Source organism: Colias eurytheme, chromosome 13, assembly GCF_061535395.1.
Source record: "Colias eurytheme isolate Ceu_HAF_F1 chromosome 13, ilColEury1 Martin Lab GWU primary, whole genome shotgun sequence".
NCBI lineage: Eukaryota > Metazoa > Arthropoda > Insecta > Lepidoptera > Pieridae > Colias > Colias eurytheme.
In genome coordinates this window covers 1,568,772-1,584,581 of record NC_142992.1, presented here as the reverse complement: position 1 = coordinate 1,584,581, position 15,810 = coordinate 1,568,772, and the positions used below count along the sequence as shown (strand labels likewise).

At 31.6% G+C, this 15,810-nt stretch overlaps 2 protein-coding genes across 2 annotated transcripts in view; one reads left to right on the top strand and one right to left on the bottom strand.

Annotated features, from left to right (window-relative positions):
* The window catches only part of Pkc53E (Protein C kinase 53E), a 193,864-nt gene that overhangs the window by 152,788 nt on the left and 25,266 nt on the right, over nucleotides 1–15,810 (top strand). The gene's annotated exons all lie outside the window — the stretch shown is intronic.
* Nucleotides 1,258–2,396, bottom strand: LOC149903219 (bombyxin A-3 homolog). The gene is made up of 2 exons (XM_090109042.1): nucleotides 2,231–2,396; nucleotides 1,258–2,087 (listed from the first exon to the last, which is right to left on the bottom strand). The coding sequence occupies exons 1-2, from the start codon at nucleotides 2,373–2,375 to the stop codon at nucleotides 1,921–1,923; spliced, it is 312 nt and encodes a 103-aa protein (XP_089965168.1). The 5' UTR covers nucleotides 2,376–2,396; the 3' UTR covers nucleotides 1,258–1,920.

Here is a 15,810-nt window from a genome sequence, read left to right as displayed (position 1 = left end):
ATGTCAGAGTTTTTTTTTTTCAATGTTATTTCTTTAGCTCTAAAAGCGTAGTTGATGTCTTCAAATCAAATGCCAAAAGAGGGTGAATAAATAACAGACAGATATATTCTAATTTGCTGTAGCATTAATAAAACATAGAACGGTTTACAAGATTTTCCTCTGACCATTTAAGTGTACACGTCAACTTGTCACTAAGGTGGTATGTAGGTGGACAAGGACGGGGCAAAAAGTTGTATATTGACTGCAAATTGATGTAATTGCTTATATTATAGACGAGGTTTTTTTGTGCATTCGTTTAAGCGGTTTTAAACTCTAATTGGTTGGATGAGAGGGCTAAAATTCAGTGGCAAAGTTAGAGATTGCATAGTTGTTAGATGTATAGATAAGTTAAGAATAATATTGGTATTAATTTGTTTGTTGCTAACATTGAGATATTATTACTAGAGTGGGCACCACGAACAAAATCTGTGCGACAAGCGCGGCGGCGCGGGGCGGATAGTGAGTCATACACTTTGTAGATATTCTGCCTCTTATCTTTATGTATAAAAATGAATCGCAAAATGTGTTGGTAGGCGCATAACTCGAGAACGGCTGAACCGATTTAGATAATTATTTTTTTATTATTTTCCTTGAAGTACGAGGATGGTTTTTATGTAGAGAAAACGTAAATTTGTACCACGGGCGAAGCCGGGGCGGACCGCTAGTTTCTTATAAATTGAAGCCAATCAATGTAACAAATAAATACTGTATATCTTATTTAAAAAATATGAATAAACTTATCAATTAAAACCAATCAATGTAACAAATAAAAATTGAGTTTGAGACGATTGACTCTAACTCAGGTTAAAAAAAGTGTAGTAGCGATGTCCTCTCTATTACGTAGTACATGTAACTCAATGGTTGCTAAGTATTTTATAAACCTTTACAAATAAAAGTAATTTACATTAAGTATTACCTACTTTCTGCGTTGCTAATGAATGAATTTTCTAATATATTAAAATAATCATCGAAATTATTAAGTAACTTTTATAAAACATACAACTAATTTAAAATTTTACTTGGTAGTAGGATTAGAATAAAACACATATTGCACGTCTTATAAAAGTATAATAATTATTCATTTTTATTTATTTTTTCTTACAAATAGTTACTATATGACTAGTATAATGTATTTACAAACATTTCTTATTTTTATAATATTATGACTAAGTTGTAACATATTATTTTTTTTTTTCAAATTGTCAAATGTCGTCATAGCCGATTTTTTATAATTTTTCAAAACTGGAGATTTTTAGTGGTAAATTTTATTTGTTTTAAATCTTTCGTAAGATACACAATTTGTAATTAACTTAACATAAAGATAAAGATATAATGAATCTGTCGAATACCAGCCTTATATTTGTCTTAAAATATTAAAAGTCGAAGGGTACCTAAATATAATAAATGTACTGTTCATTTGTTAAGCGCCACTAAATGCTTCGATTCCAATAAATGCAAGAAATCTCAATTGATTTAAAAATTAATACTTAAAATAAAAGCTCTAGGTACTAGGTACAACTTTCAGAAAAAAGTAACCTAAAACAACTGCATCTGTTTAAATTATAGCATATGTACCTATGACAGCGGCTTTTTATGCATTATTTCTCACAGATAAAATAAACCAATTCCTTCATGAAAAGCAGTAAATTATTACAAATTCTTATAACTTATTTCACGCAGAATAATACAATTAAGGGCATATTTCTGATTTACATTTTAAAAGTCTTCAAAAATTAATAATAAGAATACGTCAAAAGTTCGTTCAAAGTGCATGGCTTGTCGCAGCATTAAGAGGAGACTGTCTCTTGCTTGTTCCTCATGTTCTCTATCAAAATAGCGCCTAGTGGAAGCAATATGCCCGTTTAAAAACCTTTCATCAAATTAATAAGAACAATAAGTCAAAAGTTCGTTCAAAGTGCACGGCTTGTCGCAGCATTCAGAAGTGACTGTTTGTCGCTTGTTCCTCATGCCTTTCGCGTTGTGACGCGCGATCCACGGCCAGAAGTCTTTGGACATTATTGCGTTGTAGTTTGTGCGCTTTATGAGACCTGCGAACGTTTAATTAATTTTATTTGTTATGAAGAATGTTAAGAATGATTAAAAATGTTTAAAGTCAATAAAATTCCTTCATCTATCATAGAAGTAAATAGCATTTGTTTCTTGACTTTAATATTTTTTTCTATGCAAATACCTGGTCTATTAATAAGAGGGTTGTCGCAAAGGTACGCCAGCGTTTCTGCCAATCTTCGTCCACAATATATCTGTCCTTGTCCATCACTAGAATCCGCAATTAGCAGAAGCGAGACACAAGACAGCGCAAGAGCGGCGATCTTCATTTTGGTGATAGTGTCTCAAGATATTAGATTGGAATGTGCGAAATGCAAGGAACCTGCTGCTTATATACGCAAGACAGGGTTATCAATATGCACAGCTTGTCTGATGGTGTTTAATGAGCTGATTGAACTCGAATCCTCGTGGGTGTGATGCCTTCATGTGATTATGCATATGTTGTTGATGCGGGATTCAATTTGGTCATCTTATTAAGCTTTAGAGTGACTGTCTTGTGTATAGTAGCTAGATACCATTGTCTTTAAATATAGGTGGTTCATGGGTGGAATTCAATATGAGTTCAGTTTCATATATGCGGTGAGTGCGGAATTTTGTTAGTACCTTGTTAGTACAGTTTTGTTCAAGCGTGAAAAATGTTATGTTACTGTTATCGTTTTTAACAGCAAAAGGCATATAACTTATTCAGAGATAAACTAGCTAAATATAATTTCTAAGCTTTCATATCGCTATTGTTTTACGTTATTTCTTCTAGTTTATTCCGTGATTTAACTTCAACGAAATAATAATTATACATATCACACAGTATACAATAAACTGCATGAAAACAATTCCCGTAATTTCACTGTATTGAACCGGGAATGTAATATTTAATTTTAATTACAAAGCAATTCACGGTATGCATCGATTTTATATTAATGCAAATTTCTGCGAATATTGTTTCACTACCATTTAATTTTCAATAGCCTATCGTTTGCGAACGTTTATTGAAAATTACATTCGTGGAATTACATACACAAAGTGGGCGGTTGCTAGGCAATCAGATTTCCTCAAACTACCCACGTTTGTAAAAGATTTTTCCGCTTACGGTTAAAAGCACTCAATCAAACAATTCCTAGAATACAGAGTAAGCTGAATTACAGTGACATGAGATATATTGCCTGGGAATAATATTTTATCACCTCTCAAATGTGTTGCCATCTAGATGTAAGTGCTCTATATAGCACATATCGCAGAAAATGTCGGAATGGCAGGTAATTTTTCCCCAAAAGTAGGGAATAAATCTCTTGACACACGAAATGAAAAAACGTTTTTTGTTGCTCATTTTGTAACCTACGCCATCTTTTTTAACATCAACTGTAGAATAAAATTGAAAGTGATTATTAATTATAACATTTGTAAATAACTAAAAAAACTGACTTTGTTCTGTCTGGAAACTTTGAAGTTAACAACAATGGACATGGAAATTGGAATTTCAAATTTGTGTTCATATATTCCAATCGTTTTGCGTCATTGAAAAAAAAATCGAATAAATTCTCCGAGCTATATTTAGCGTGCGTTCAACATGAAGTTCTTTCGATAAATTATATAATTAAATAAAAAGTAGGTATTTACGTAATGGCTTCATATCACGACTTGAATTTATAAGCTTACGAATAAGTTGTGTCAGGTGTAAGGTTTTACTTAGGGCGGTCAAGGGCGGGCTCGTATTTTAATTTATGTGACGTTTTCGGGCAATAAAACTGGTAAAACACGGATATAAGATGGTTATTATGTAGTCGGTAATAAGCTAAGGTATTGATTTACTATAGTTTATTTACGGATCTTCTATTAGACAGTGTTTTTTTTTTTAATTGTATGGTATTCAAATGATATGTATGCGATGACGATTCTTGAGAAGTCGAATCAAATAAATACTTGTTTTTCTTTTTTTTTTTGTGACAAATGAAATTAAAACACTACAAACGAACGTTAAAACAATACCTGGATTTAGCTAATTCCTAGGTACTTAAACTATAATTCGATTACACTCTTAAAACATTTTTTTTGGATTAGATATCGCTAATTACTGCTTTAAGTATAGGTAAGTCGACTACAATCCTTTAAGCTTTTGTTTATTAAGTACTCTTTGTCCCTAGTCCCTAGTAGCAGTCGATAACGTAATACAAATACACAAAATCCTCTAATCCAAATCATAATATATCCTTTTAGAACGAACAATATAAGACTAAGGCGATTTATACACAATAGAAGATGCTGCCTGCAAGATATGGAGATTATTCTATTATCGGAAGCTTATACGATATATGAGCTAGCTTTGTTAAAATAATGTAGGTACTATACTTATGAACTAAAAGCATAGTGAAAATGTCGCAGGTAAAGCGTAGAATTTCGACGTTTATAAACGGCCGGATACAAAATATCGAGCGTTTGCTAAGCAAACGCTCGATATTTTGTAATATGCCTAAGTATAACACAAATAATATGCCGAGCATTCGGATTCTGAATTTTTTGATTCGATTAAGGGGGTCCTGGAAAAATAAGGTTTGATACCAACAACAGATGTACCAACAACAGATGAAAATAGCATATCTATACTTACCTACGACACAAGCCTCATATCTTTAGAATGTCGTTGAGGTAGTTTGAACTTATGTTTATAAAAATTACCGCTCATTTTTATTGTTATTCTTGTTTGATTCTATTGTGCTAACAAATTACTTACTACGTACTTAAAACGCTAAGCGAATAAACATGTTTGTAATATATTTCTCTGTAAGTGATTAAAATGTAATCTTTTTGAGAAATAAATGTCGTAAACCGTAGATGTATGCATAATGTATCTGGCCCATACCCCTCTAGAGGACACGGGACTTCACACTTTAAGAATGTCAATGTAATTCTAACTACATAGAAATAGGATCCCCTGAAAAAGTGTTCCGTCAGCTTGCAACCTGCTCCCTGCGTAAATTCTCAACATGTTACAAAATGCAGAGCCTCTGAAATTAACTACGCCATTTGTAAACGGCGAAATTATACAATTTACCTGCGACATACATATACAACTTTGAAGCGTCATATGAGCTTTGTAAAAGTAAGAATTAAAAGCATAGTGCATAAAGATTATAGGATTTAGTTTTCCCAGCTTTAAAGGGATAACGTTAATGTTTAGAAAGGTTTTAAAGGCTGGCTTGGCTTTGCTCTATGTTGTTACGTAGATAGTGAGTGTCTTATACACACTAGTTTGATTTTGTAGAAAAAATAAATATTTTAACATTATTGATGTCAATGATTCAAAAAATAATTAATTTACCTACATTTTGCTGCGCGGTTTGTGAGTTGAATTTAAAGTGAAATTAATATAATATTCTAAAACGTCTTATCCAGCACTTAATAGACTATAATAGAGTTAATGAGGCACCGAATTCAATTAATTGTCGGGTTGAGGCGATAAGTGCTGGTTATTTATTCGAGCTTCCACTAAATGTACTAATAATATTTTAAAATTTTTAACGATTCACATTTTTATTAAGAGTTTATGATTTCCTTGAAATAAGAGAACAAATTATCCTAACATATATTAAATTGCTTTTTCTTTTATCTCTTCAATTATTATTGAGCTTACGTACGACTTAAATGCTATAGTACAGTGAAACTTGGTTAAGTGGGACCTGGATAAGTGAGAAACCTCCATAACTGGAACTCATGCTGAGGTACCTCTGTTAGTGGGACGAGGTAAACCTCTATATCTGGGATTCGTTCTTTCGATTTTATATGCATAAACCTCTGTAACTGAGATAACATTGTTTGTTTTCTCATTCTTATTCTACCCTACCATATATTTTATTTAATGATCGCACCTGTATAACTGAAATAACCTGTATTCTCACCTCTAATTATGGAACCCTCTGTAAATGAGACAGTTATTTATTTATACCTGTATATCTGAGACACTGGGTAAGTGGAATACCTCTATAAGTGAAACGACATTGCAGGTCCCTTGATGTCTCACTTAACCAGGTTTCACTGTATTTGTTTTAAATTCAACAGTACAATAAACAACAGCTAACACTGCAGCTGATATTCTATGACATAGTACCTCGAATTATGAGTGGAAAATTAATAGGAAATATTGGAAAATTATTACTTCGTAGAAAGAAGTAAAGTAGATTAAAAAGTTTTATAAGTGGATTGGTGGACCATAAAGAGTCCCTGGCGGTTTATCGATATTAACTAATATTTAAGCTTAAAATTTAGATAATAGATTTTTTGAAATGAAGTCTTTTAGTAAATACGTGTTTTTAATAGATTAAAATTTAATATTTAATATGATAGCTAATGGATTAAATATGAGTATTGATACTAATTTATTTTCCAAGTTTCACGATCTTGATAAAGCCTTAAAACTTTTTGACTAGATATTTACATAAATTATGTGTAATTTTCTTGTACTTTAACGTAGATTACCTGGACAGAATATATTATGTGTCTTTAGATAAGTAATAATCCTCTTTACTAAAGGCAATATTCGCATAAAATTCCTCACACGCTAAATTCTATTTGTCGTCTAATGCCTTAACAATTATCCCATACACCCGAAATTCTCTTTAAACTCCAATTTGCATAACACGTGTGTAAACGAAATTCAGGCTATGTAATAGTAATGTAATTACTGCGAGCGTTGTAGGCTGGCGTGCGCGGAATTCGATCGAGCCTCTGAGAGGGCGCCTCGAGTGCGGCATTAACTGGAAACGGGCCTGTGCGCTATTCATATCGTTTGATGGAACTTTTGATGGTTCTGTGTGTACTTATTCTTTGATTGTATTTGAATTGCGGTTTTCGTAAGTTTATGTGTAGGATAAATCGATTGCGAGCTGATATATCTATTAATAATATTAAATTTATAATTGGATGCGACTCATTAAAATGTTATGCCATTCTTATTTTTACACGAGCTTTCTGTCTGCCATCAGCCCTTGAAGTTTTAATCTATACCTCTATGTATTAAAAGTAGTGTAGTATTTTAGTGTGAAAAAACACAGTAGGTAAACATTTTAACATATTTTTAATATTGTATATGTAGTTGTTAGTTGTTGTGAGTGTTTTTGTTATTCTTAGCTTGAAAGTTTTCTTTCTAATACTACGTGGGAAGATGAATCTACTTTTGCAGCTTTCCTTTTTTGCTCAACTGATTTTGGATTCAAAGAACAAAGATTACACCATAGTATAATAACAGTAAACGATACACAAAAATGAAGTTTATAATCGGAAAATTTAATTATACTTTAATCGGTTTGATAATATCAGATACCTAGGTTAAATTAATCATATTATGTGAAAAAAATGTTACCATTGTTCCAAATATATGTATAATTTGTTTAAAATATTATTAAAGTAACTAGGATTTGGTATAGGTACATTTTGCCGAAGCTCGAATAAATAACCAGCACTTATCGCCTCAACCCGGCAATTAATTGAATTCGGTGCCTCATTTACTTTATTACAGTCTACTAAGAGCCAACTTAGACATTAAAGTTAGTTTAAGAGTACCTATTTAAAATGTCCAAAATTCAAGTACCTACTTGAAATTATTTTCTATTAAAGAAGAAAAATAGACAGGCAAACGGACAGACTATACTTTCGCATTTATAATATTAGTATAGTCTTATATATAAAATTCTCGTGTCACAATGTTAGTCTGCATAGTCCTCCGAAACGGGTGGACCGATTCTCATGAAATTTTCTGTGCATATCGGGTAAGTCTGAGAATCGGCCAACATCTATTTTTCATATGTACCACGGGCGAAGCCGGGGCGGGCCGCTAGTATTAGTATAGATATATATTATATTATATTTGATACGAGTATAAGCTTAGACTCAGTTTAACAAGAAAATACGGCCATAAAGTTTCATGTTCCTCATTTGGCTCTATTATGAAAGGGAAATTATGTTACGTTTGTTCAAAGACAGAGATTTATAGCTCAAACTGATACCTGTTTAGAATAAGGAATACTAAAATAAGAAGGTATTCTTCTGTAACTAGAAGAATATTTTGATTTTGATTTTAATACAAGGCCATAAGTCCAGTAACAAAGGAATTTGAATTAGGAGACAAGGAAGAATTTTTTTAAGTTCTGCGGGATAGCAGTCTACCTTAAGAGTTGCAGCATTGCGATTTTCAAAGATCTCACTACAGTTTTAAATTTGTGTTATTATGAAAAAAAAAACATTGTGAAGATTGTTAAATGTTGCCCGAATTATTTTGTGAATCTACTTCATTTTAAAGCTGAATTTATAAAATGATGTTTTATATTTTAAATGATAATTATTTTAATTAGCTGGATTATTCCGCAATACGGGTACTAAAATACATTGAAATACATAAACAAAATGAAATTACTCTGTTAACAATAATATTAAAAGTTCTTGTTTCATTTTAATAGTGGTCAATTATGTTCATAATTTTACGATATGCGATATTTTAAACAAAATTTAAAGCGCGAATTCAAATTTATATTTTATCTCGCATTGCTTTTTACATACATTTTACTATATGAGTATTATCATGTTTAAAAAACTTCAAACATTTTTGCTTTATCCACTTAGAACTAGGGACAAATGTTTTTATTCACTTAAAACAACAGTGAAATGCAGTTTCGTAAGAATAAGCTGAATAATAAAACTCAATAGCTGCCCGCTGCCTAAAGCTAATTGTGTTAAACAAGTGATGTCTTTTTCCATTTTCCCAGCGGTTTCAGTTAGAGTTTCCATGGAAATTACGTTTGAGTTTCGTCTTTCTGGGAAATTAGAATTGGTGTTGTTTTGTATTCTAACTTTATAGTTCTGTTGAATAAAATAGATAGAATAACAATGATACGAAGGGAAAATGATAATTTGCTTTTTGTTACATTAAATATTAAACCCACACAGTAAGGCCGTGTAGTGGGAACATAATATGGGCTGATGATTATAGATAGATAGATAGATAATACTTTATTGCACCCACAATATTTACATAAAATACAAAAAAAAACGATGTAAGTATGAACAAATGGCGGCCTTATCGCTAGGCAGCGATCTCTACCAGACTACCATTAATTTGAACAAGGAAAACACATATAAAGGAGGACTTTATTACATAATATATCATGATGATGAATATTTAACTGATTTTCTACAGAACATCTCAAAAACTACAGTTTACAAATAATTAAGATTCAGAACTTTTAATATAGATAAATTAGGAATAGTCAACCATTTTTGGTTACTACAATTATTACCGCTTAACTTTTCTGTTCGATAAACAATAATTGTTTTTAAAACATTTATCTTATCTATTCAATTAACAAAATACAAAAATGTTATACAACAATTATACCTTGTTTAAAATATAAAAATAAACAGAACAAACAGAAAACATTTTTCATCCGCCGACAAACCTGAATCTAGGTTTTGATTAGTTATAAAGCTTTGCAAGCGCTGCAGATGAAAATGGCGGTCCATCAATGCACTGACCCATTTCGTACATTAGGATCGTATCAATTAGACATGAGGCTCGACCGGATTCGCTAGGGCTGCCACTGAAAAGATATTTCAAGTGACTGTAGCAATAATGTTTATTAAGCACAAATTTATTATGCGATAAGTTTGTACACAAGAAATAAGAAACGAATTATGTGGATGGATGCGGTAATCTTATAAGTTAACATTATTCACAATTTGAATGCATTATATTGTGTTACGGATACAAATGTGAACTCGTTTTTTTTATATATAAAAATATATAAATATATTTAAAAAAAATGTGATGTATTTTTCAACAATTTTGTTTGATTCTACATGTTAATCTCTATGACATACCTATATTTTTAAGCATTCTATTTCAAATCTCAAAAAATACAAATATACACATCACTTTTCTGAGATTTATTAAGTCAGGGTCACCACCCCGTCAAACACACAGAATAAATATATAAATAACTATCAGCTCGCAGCCCTACACTAGCCTCACCTGTTGCGCGCGCAAATCGACCCAGCGATGTGGGTCGGCTTTTAAATAACTGAGATGTGTGTCAGTTTGCTATTGTCATACACATTTTGGTCATTAATTAATTGTCGTATTCATTAATTGGTAGATTAATTAAATGCTGTACAGATAATTAATTGAATGTCACATGTTATGGTCAAGTTTTTCCGAATGAATGGTGTAACTTTAAATTGATGAGATAATTTCGTTGTTTTTGTATAAAGTATAGGTGTACAGATTTGTATTTGATTTGATAACAAGCCTTTTCTTCTTTTCAGATTAAAAAAACCTTAACTGTTCTTTATATAATTTCTTTATGAAAAGTTTCTAATAATAATTAATATTTGATCACCTTGAAAAAAAAATTCCGGGCCATCCTTGAGATTTATAAATTTATAAAGAACTAGAGGTTCTCCCCGGCTTCGCCCGTGGTACATATTTCGTAATATAAGATAGCCTATGTCCTTTCTCGGGTATCAAAATATCTCCATACCAAATTTAATGCAAATTGGTTCAGTAGTTTAGGCGTGATTGAGTAACAGACAGACAGACAGAGTTACTTTCGCATTTATAATATTAGTATGGATAAAAAAAATTCGATCACGAGGCGGGACGAATTTTTTATATTCTTTATAAATTTATATTTATAAAGCATTTGAATGCCATAAAACCAAAAATATAAATCCTTGAGATTTTCTTTTTTTTTAATAAAATGTCGCTCTTCTCTTATCAAATTAATAATTAATTAATTCTCTTAATCTATATTCATAACGTATATGAAACCTGTAGCGTTCAATCGAGATGATACTTTATGTACTTCTATACAAAGCTTGAAGTTGATCTTTTGTGACCTCCACTTGAGAGGATCCACTTGGCTTTTGGCCTCTTTATTATTAAGCTTTATAACTTAAGTGTAGCTTATGTTTCTCTTTAAGATTTAATTCAGAATGTATAAGAATTCGTTTTACAATGGAAAAAAATCATCTTAAGGAGTTCATGTGTAACAATTTATTACAGGCGGTTTCTTACACATTTACGATATGAGGTGTAAAGTGAAAGATATCCTCCTATTATCATACCACGCAAACAGCTATTCATTTTTTGATGTAATGACATATTAAAAAATACTTAATTGTACAATGCACAGATACTAATGAATATAATACCTAGTACAAAAATATGCATGCAGAAAATCGCGAATAAAAATAGTACTAAATTAATAGCCTAAATACTATTATACGTCCAAATTATATTACTACATACTTAAATATTTGATACACTTTTCACACTCTACAAACGCAAAAACAAACTAACACACATTCATAGAAATATTTAAAGAACATATGCATTTGAACGCTGTAAAATATCAAACTAACATCTATCAAGCTGCTTGAGAAATTTTTAAAGAATAGAAAGCATTTGAATGCCATAAATATCAAATTAACACAAAACTAGCTTACCGCCCGCGGCTTCGCCCGCTTTGATTTAAACCTAATAAATTATATACTAAAATCTTCCTCTTGAATCACTCTATCTATTAAAAAAAACCGAAAATTAAGCATACAAAGGGACATAGGGACAGAGAAAGTGACTTTGTTTTATACTACATATATATATAACACCTCCTTTCAAGCTAATATATATTATCAGGTACCAAAAAGCATATACATAATCCTCTACCCGAGGCGGCAGATAGAAGCGCGACCCTGACCTCCGCAGCCCTCTTTTGAATGCTTTGGATATTAATATACGTCAAGTGAAAGATTTGTGGGAGGTACTTGTAGGTTTTTTTTATATGGATGGTTGAATATGTGGGTGTTTGTGTGTGTGTGTGTTTGTGATTTTGATTGGGTTTATTTGTAAACTAGTGGTACTGGTACGGTATAATATATATTTTATACATTTTTTTTTTTGTTATTACTCGCTGGCTATAGAAGCTTCAAATTATGTTTTTTTGTAACAAATAAATGAGAAAATAGCAGCAATATAATGAGACTTTTTTCGTAGAATTTTCTTTATTTCTCTAATGAAACTCGAGGAACAGAATCTAAAGAATGAAGCGAGAAGATGTAAATAATTTATCCCGTTTCAGATTGAAATGCGATTAATTATTAACGTCTCGTAAGACCGCTCAATTTTCATTTGTACAGTGTTAAATCCATACTAATATTATAAATGCGAAAGTAACTCTGTCTGTCTGTCTGTCTGTTACTCAATCACGCCTAAACTACTGAACCAATTTGCATGAAATTTGGTATGGAGATATTTTGATACCCGAGAAAGGACATAGGATAGGTTTTATCCCGGAAATCCTACGGGAACGGGATTTTCTTTGAAAACGCGGGCAAAGCCGCGGGCGGAAAGCTAGTAGCCAATAAATGAAAGCGACTGGAATGGATAAATTGGTAAATGTTTGATCTGTAGATATATGGGGAATTGCTAGGTATATCATATTTAGTATCAGTTGTACATAAGAATTTACAATGAATATAGAGAACTACTAAATATTATTTGGAATCTCGGGAAACTATATGAACTTAATCTTTAGAGTGTGAATAGGTAACATATGTATATGATGAAAGTTAAAAATGTTGGATCATTTACAGGGTGTGAGTCTCATTTAATTTTAGCGTTAGCACTAATAAAGAGAAATTGGTTAAGAACAGTAATTTAAAAGGATGTAAATCTAAAATATCCTGAAACAAATAGATACACTTCTAGCTTTATAATATTACTACAAAAGAACTACACTACAAAAGAAAATCTCAAATACAATCAATTTTAACGCAGGTGGCGGCAAGACTTATAAAATACTGTTCCTTTTTAATATTCTACTTTAAAACTATAAAGGAATAGTTCAATAGACTCTTTATATATATATATACATATATATACCAACTCGTAAAATCTGCTATGGACAGATTCCTCCACCAATTTATTAAACTTTGACATTCAAATCAAAGTTCAAAGAGTGATTTCGGCGGAAAAACTTGGTCCTTCGAGAAAGTTCCGATATTGAGTGAAAAAGTCCAACTAATAGCGGGCGATTAATTCTCTTCTTGTAATTATGGAAGGAATTTTTGTAACAATTTTGAAGTGCTCGAATCGTGGTTCTTGAGTTTTATTAAGAGTTGTATCAAGTTATGTAGTACAGATAGACAACTGGCCAAAGAAGATGATAGTAATTCAGGTTTAGACCACCCTACGCCTGTATTCTAAATTTATTAAAAGTTAATTCAATTGAAGAAATTAAATTTCACATACACGATGAACATGAAGATGGTAGTACCATAGAAGTATATCGTCTTACCAAAAAACAATTTAAACACAGTCTAACTTTAAACCAGGGATCTGTCACTTTAATAGTTGTCTATGTGAAGATTAAAGAGAACCCGCGCTTAAAGTTAAACTCTGTCTAAAGTTTTTGTGGTAAGGTTTCCAAATCCATAAATAAATCACGATCAAGTCTTTCTAAATTGTTGAAAAAATAAGCATGCTAAATACAAACAAATAAATAAAAACCTTTCAACATTGCATAAACGATAACATAAATTGTATACAAAGTTGAACCGAATAAATAACGCTTAACTAAAGATTGAGCAATATTCACCGCTCAATGTATATCAAGACAAGCAGCGATAATGTACGTTCATACGTTATACATGTACAGTCGAGTTGAAAGTTTTACGACGCACCCGGGAACAAATGCAGCAAGCTACGAGGAACACGTGTAAATGGAATCAGTCGCTGTCACCGAGCGGTGTATAAATGTTAATCCTGGGTGGAACACGATTCAGAGATATTTCCTGAGTTAGGGTTGGCTATTTTTATTTAAACGCAGAAAATCGGGAAAAATTATAGTAAATTGCAACAGTTTTAATCTGAAGAATTTACTATTAAAATGAAGACAGTTAAATAGTAGTCGTTGATCCTTAGCACTTGAATGAAAAATATACATAATAGGTACATTTTTATTTGGTAGTTGAAATTTAAGATTTTATAGAAATAAAAATACCTATTGAGTTTCAACTTTGCATACATTTGTATTCGCTACTAATATAGTACACTCATAGGAAATTAAATAATCTATTGAACTCATCTCAAACGCGTAAAAGTTGCCATATTTGTCACACAAATGCAAAATAGTCCCTATTTAACAATGTCAATTGATTGCCCTATATAAATCGAGTTCCTGGAATTAAAAATAACAATTGACAACCCTAGATAAAGCTTCTTTGTTTATTGTTTGTCTTTGTATCATACTGGCGAGTACCCTGATGTTGATTGCATTTATTTAATGTATTCTGCTTCCAGATAAAATGTCGCACGTGTTGTCCTCTCGTTGTTTTCTATTGAAACGAGTGGACGCTCTATTTAGTTTTGATTCAAAGGGAATGGAAGATATATGTTAATATAGGTTAAAGAGCGATAGTGTGACCTAGTGTAAGTTTTGCTGTATAGAAGTTGAAAGTCTTTTTCTATTTCTGAGTTCTCTTCTCCTCTATCTATTTATTTATTAATCAAATATATTTATTGTCGCACTAATAAATCAAGAAAAGGTATCATAATAGGCCCATGGTTTAATATCTTCATCATGATTTGGCCTCTGACCATATAGGTAATTTAATGTTCATATAATCCAGTTGATATGACAAATGCTATTAAACCGTGTCTCCAAGTTACGACTATTTCAAAATATAGATCATTACATAATAGTATTACATCAATCACACACACAGACAGGGGAGTTTGGAAAGTTTCCCCAACGAAGTATCCTCCTGTTATTGACAAGGTATCTAAATGGAAATGAGGGCATTTTTGAATGGCCTCCCCGGGAACTGTCGGCCCCTGCGATGCGATCGTATTGTGTACGGGTAACCCATTTAGTGAGTGACGGGAAAATGGTTATATCTCTGGTTTGAAATGGACTAGTAGTGGGCGGTGGCTTTGTTTGTGTTGATGGTGTAAATATGTGCCTTATCAAATTCAAAATTATGTGAAGTATGTGCAAGCTTAAAATTGGCATTGTTATAGATATACCGACTCCAAAAAGACGAGGTTTGTTTTAAAAGAGTAACTACGGAGTTTCTGCTTGGTTCTTCTCCGTAGAAACGGATTTCTGAATCGGTGGTAATTGGCAAAACTATGTTAAGACGATTCAAAGGTGCTTCTAGAAGAAGTCAAATTGAATAAATAAATGTTTGATTTATAGTAAGGAAAAAAATCAAAAGCAATTATAGGATGTGGAATGTATACATACTTACAATTTTATACCAATTAATCCCACCCAACTAATTATGAGCAAAGATGAATAATACCCAATTTAAATTACTACATAATCTTTACTGAAAAGTTACTTCTCCAAGATTACAGGATTGAGGGAATCCTTCAATAGTCTTATAATTGCTTTGGTTAAATAGCTTGTATTGTGTTTGCTCTCACAAAATTACAGCAAGCGTCTTTGGATGTCGTTAAAGATAAGAGAGTCTCAATTAAAGCCTTCCATTGTCACAGCGTTGACTAATTTTCGTTATTATAAATTAGTTTTGGCAGACATTTGCATGAATATTGTTTTCGCTAGAAAACGAGTTTGTTTTTCATAATATTAGATACAAATTTTGTGGAATTCTAATGAACACTTTTTGAAGTGAAATTACTTGAATTGCGTTGGGAGTGCG